At 44.4% G+C, this 3,000-nt stretch overlaps 1 protein-coding gene across 1 annotated transcript; it reads left to right on the top strand.

The window, feature by feature from the left end:
- The first annotated feature begins 474 nt into the window (after positions 1–474).
- MC4R (melanocortin 4 receptor) lies at positions 475–2,766 on the top strand. The gene has a single exon (XM_010979985.3). It carries the CDS (start codon positions 1,004–1,006, stop codon positions 2,000–2,002), a length of 999 nt encoding a protein of 332 aa, XP_010978287.2. The 5' UTR covers positions 475–1,003; the 3' UTR covers positions 2,003–2,766.
- The last annotated feature ends 234 nt before the right edge of the window (positions 2,767–3,000 follow it).

The following is a 3,000-nucleotide window of genomic DNA, read 5'->3' as shown; positions in this document are numbered from 1 at the left end:
CTAGTGCATAAGGAAACAACTCCTTCTTAAGCCCTGTGACAAAATGTAGCTACTTACCTAGTCCCTCCATCCACAGCGTAATCTCCTGCATAATTAAATATTCTCCCTGTGTTTCGAGTATTTAAAATTGAAGCATTACTGCCTGGGTTCTTAATTCGAAGAAATTGAGAGGGTAAATAAATTCAATGTCCTAGCCAAAAAGGCAGTGTATCTGTTTCAGGAAAACACACACACACACACACACACAAACACACACACACACACACACACACACACACCCCTCCTTTAAGTAGGAATAAACCTGGATGCCCCAAGATGGCTTGTGTGGTATCAAAGAATGTCCTCTGAGAACCAAGTTGGTTTCCTTGAAAACTTGAAAAGGGAAATTCAGTCTCTCCCACCCTGCTTGCTTCCTGATTCCACAAGCTTCTGCCCTGCAGTCTGTATCTCTGGGACATCATCCGTGTCTCACAGACACCACTGGACTTGGATTGGTCAGAAGGAAGCAGAGGAGGAGCCACTCTGAACAGCTTTTTTTTTTTTTTCCCTTCACACACCATAAAAATCAGCAGCAGCTAAAAACACTCAAAGCAAAGCTTCAGGTTGGGAACCGACACCCCTGAGAGGCAGCTGATGTGAGCATGTGCACACAGGTTCATCTCCCAATAGCACAGCCGCCACTAGGAAAATTATTTTGAAAAGACCTGAATGCATGAGACTGAAGTTAAAGTGAAGGTGAGAACAAAAAGAGCAAACAGCAGACTGGACTGTGAATGAGCAGCCTGAAGCCTAAGATTTCAAAGTGATGGTGATCAGAGTGGTACCTGAAAGAGACTGAAAACTCCATTTCAAGCTTTGGAGCACGTGACTTTTATTCACAGCAGGCGTGCCAGTTTCAGCCTCGCCACTTTCAGACAGATAAAGACCTGGGGGATTTCACTGACGCTCCCTGACCCAGGAGGTTCGAGCCATTCACTGGGGACCTGAATCCACTTGGCGCAGGATGAACTCTACCCATCGCCATGGGATGCACACTTCCCTCCACTTTTGGAACCGCAGCACCTACGGACTGCACAGCAATGCCAGTGAGTCCCTGGGCAAAGGCTACTCTGATGGAGGGTGCTACGAGCAACTTTTTGTCTCTCCGGAGGTGTTTGTGACTCTGGGTGTCATAAGCTTGTTGGAGAATATCCTGGTGATTGTGGCAATAGCCAAGAACAAGAATCTGCACTCACCCATGTACTTTTTCATCTGCAGCCTGGCCGTGGCTGATATGTTGGTGAGTGTTTCCAATGGGTCAGAGACCATTGTCATCACCCTGCTAAACAGCACAGACACGGACACACAAAGCTTCACGGTGAATATTGATAATGTCATTGACTCAGTGATCTGTAGCTCCTTGCTTGCATCGATCTGCAGCCTGCTTTCGATTGCAGTGGACAGGTACTTCACTATCTTTTACGCTCTCCAGTATCACAACATAATGACGGTTAAGCGGGTTGGGATCATCATCAGCTGTATCTGGGCAGCGTGCACGGTGTCGGGTGTTCTGTTCATCATTTACTCAGACAGCAGTGCTGTTATCATCTGCCTCATCACCATGTTCTTCACCATGCTGGCTCTCATGGCTTCCCTCTATGTCCACATGTTCCTCATGGCCAGACTTCACATTAAGAGGATCGCCGTCCTCCCCGGCACTGGCACCATCCGCCAAGGTGCCAACATGAAGGGGGCGATTACCTTGACCATACTGATTGGGGTCTTTGTTGTCTGCTGGGCCCCCTTCTTCCTGCATTTAATATTCTACATCTCCTGTCCCCAGAATCCATACTGTGTGTGCTTCATGTCTCACTTTAACTTGTATCTCATTCTGATCATGTGCAATTCCATCATTGATCCTCTAATCTATGCACTCCGGAGCCAAGAACTGAGGAAAACCTTCAAAGAGATCATCTGCTGCTATCCCCTAGGTGGCCTGTGTGATCTGTCTGGCAGATATTAAACGGGGACAGTGGAGATGCTAAAAACACGCATAAGAGACTTTCATTCTTGTACAACCTGAACAGTGTGCTTCTGCAACAGCTTTTTCTTCTGTGTAAGGCACCGGCTGAGAAACTCTATTGTGCAAATTTAAGTCTATAATTTTTGATGTGAAAAAAAATGCCCGGTCTCGGTGTATATTTAATGTCATGTTACTTTCTGACTGTAAAATGTTAATCCATTTTACCGGCTGTAGGCACTCTGGATTTATAAAAAAGAAAGAAGCCCTTATGAAAAGTTTAACACTGTTTCTTTCTTGTTATTCACAAGGATTTGATACTTTGCTTGTTTTAGTAACATGGAAATCACAGCTTCATTAAATATATTCAAATGAATGGTTTCTTATATTACACTCCACAACACTGAAGTATGGAGACTCGATTCTCGCATTTAGGGGAGAAATACTAAAGGTCAGATGCTTAATCATTTTTTTTAAGCTGAAATTTCAAGTCATTTAATAAAACTTGTCCTTTCTCTTTGTGCAGAAGTAGAAATGAAGCTTCTATTGGGAGCTGTTAAAAGAGTTACTAAATGGGGGGGGGGTACTATTTTGAGTCAGAAAACTATCTATGTTTCCACAGAAACAGAGAGATTAATTTGCCCAAGCACGCAGGCTGATATGCCACGCAGGCAACCCAGCCTGGGAGAGAACACAGCAGCCATGGGGATTAACGTGCTCTGGGAGACCTAAGTTAACATGGAAAGCTAAACTTCCTGACACCAAACTATTTCCAACCACCTCTAATGAAAACAGAGCATCAGGCCTTTCTGCTCCTTTAATCGGGGATCCAGAGAGTCTGCTGAGATGTCCAGAAAAGGTGGTGCTGCACTGAGAGCTGGCTTCTAAAAACTACACAGTTCGTACTGAGTTCTTCCACTTTTCACATCAAAGTGACTTGCAGTTTACTTATTGCTGATTTTCTGAACTGGAGTTTAAGTAGTCATTATTAAGGATTTTAA

The sequence above is a fragment of the Camelus dromedarius genome, chromosome 28 (genome assembly GCF_036321535.1).
Source record: "Camelus dromedarius isolate mCamDro1 chromosome 28, mCamDro1.pat, whole genome shotgun sequence".
Classification (NCBI taxonomy): Eukaryota; Metazoa; Chordata; class Mammalia; order Artiodactyla; family Camelidae; genus Camelus; species Camelus dromedarius.
This window is presented reverse-complemented; position numbering and strand designations above follow the sequence as displayed.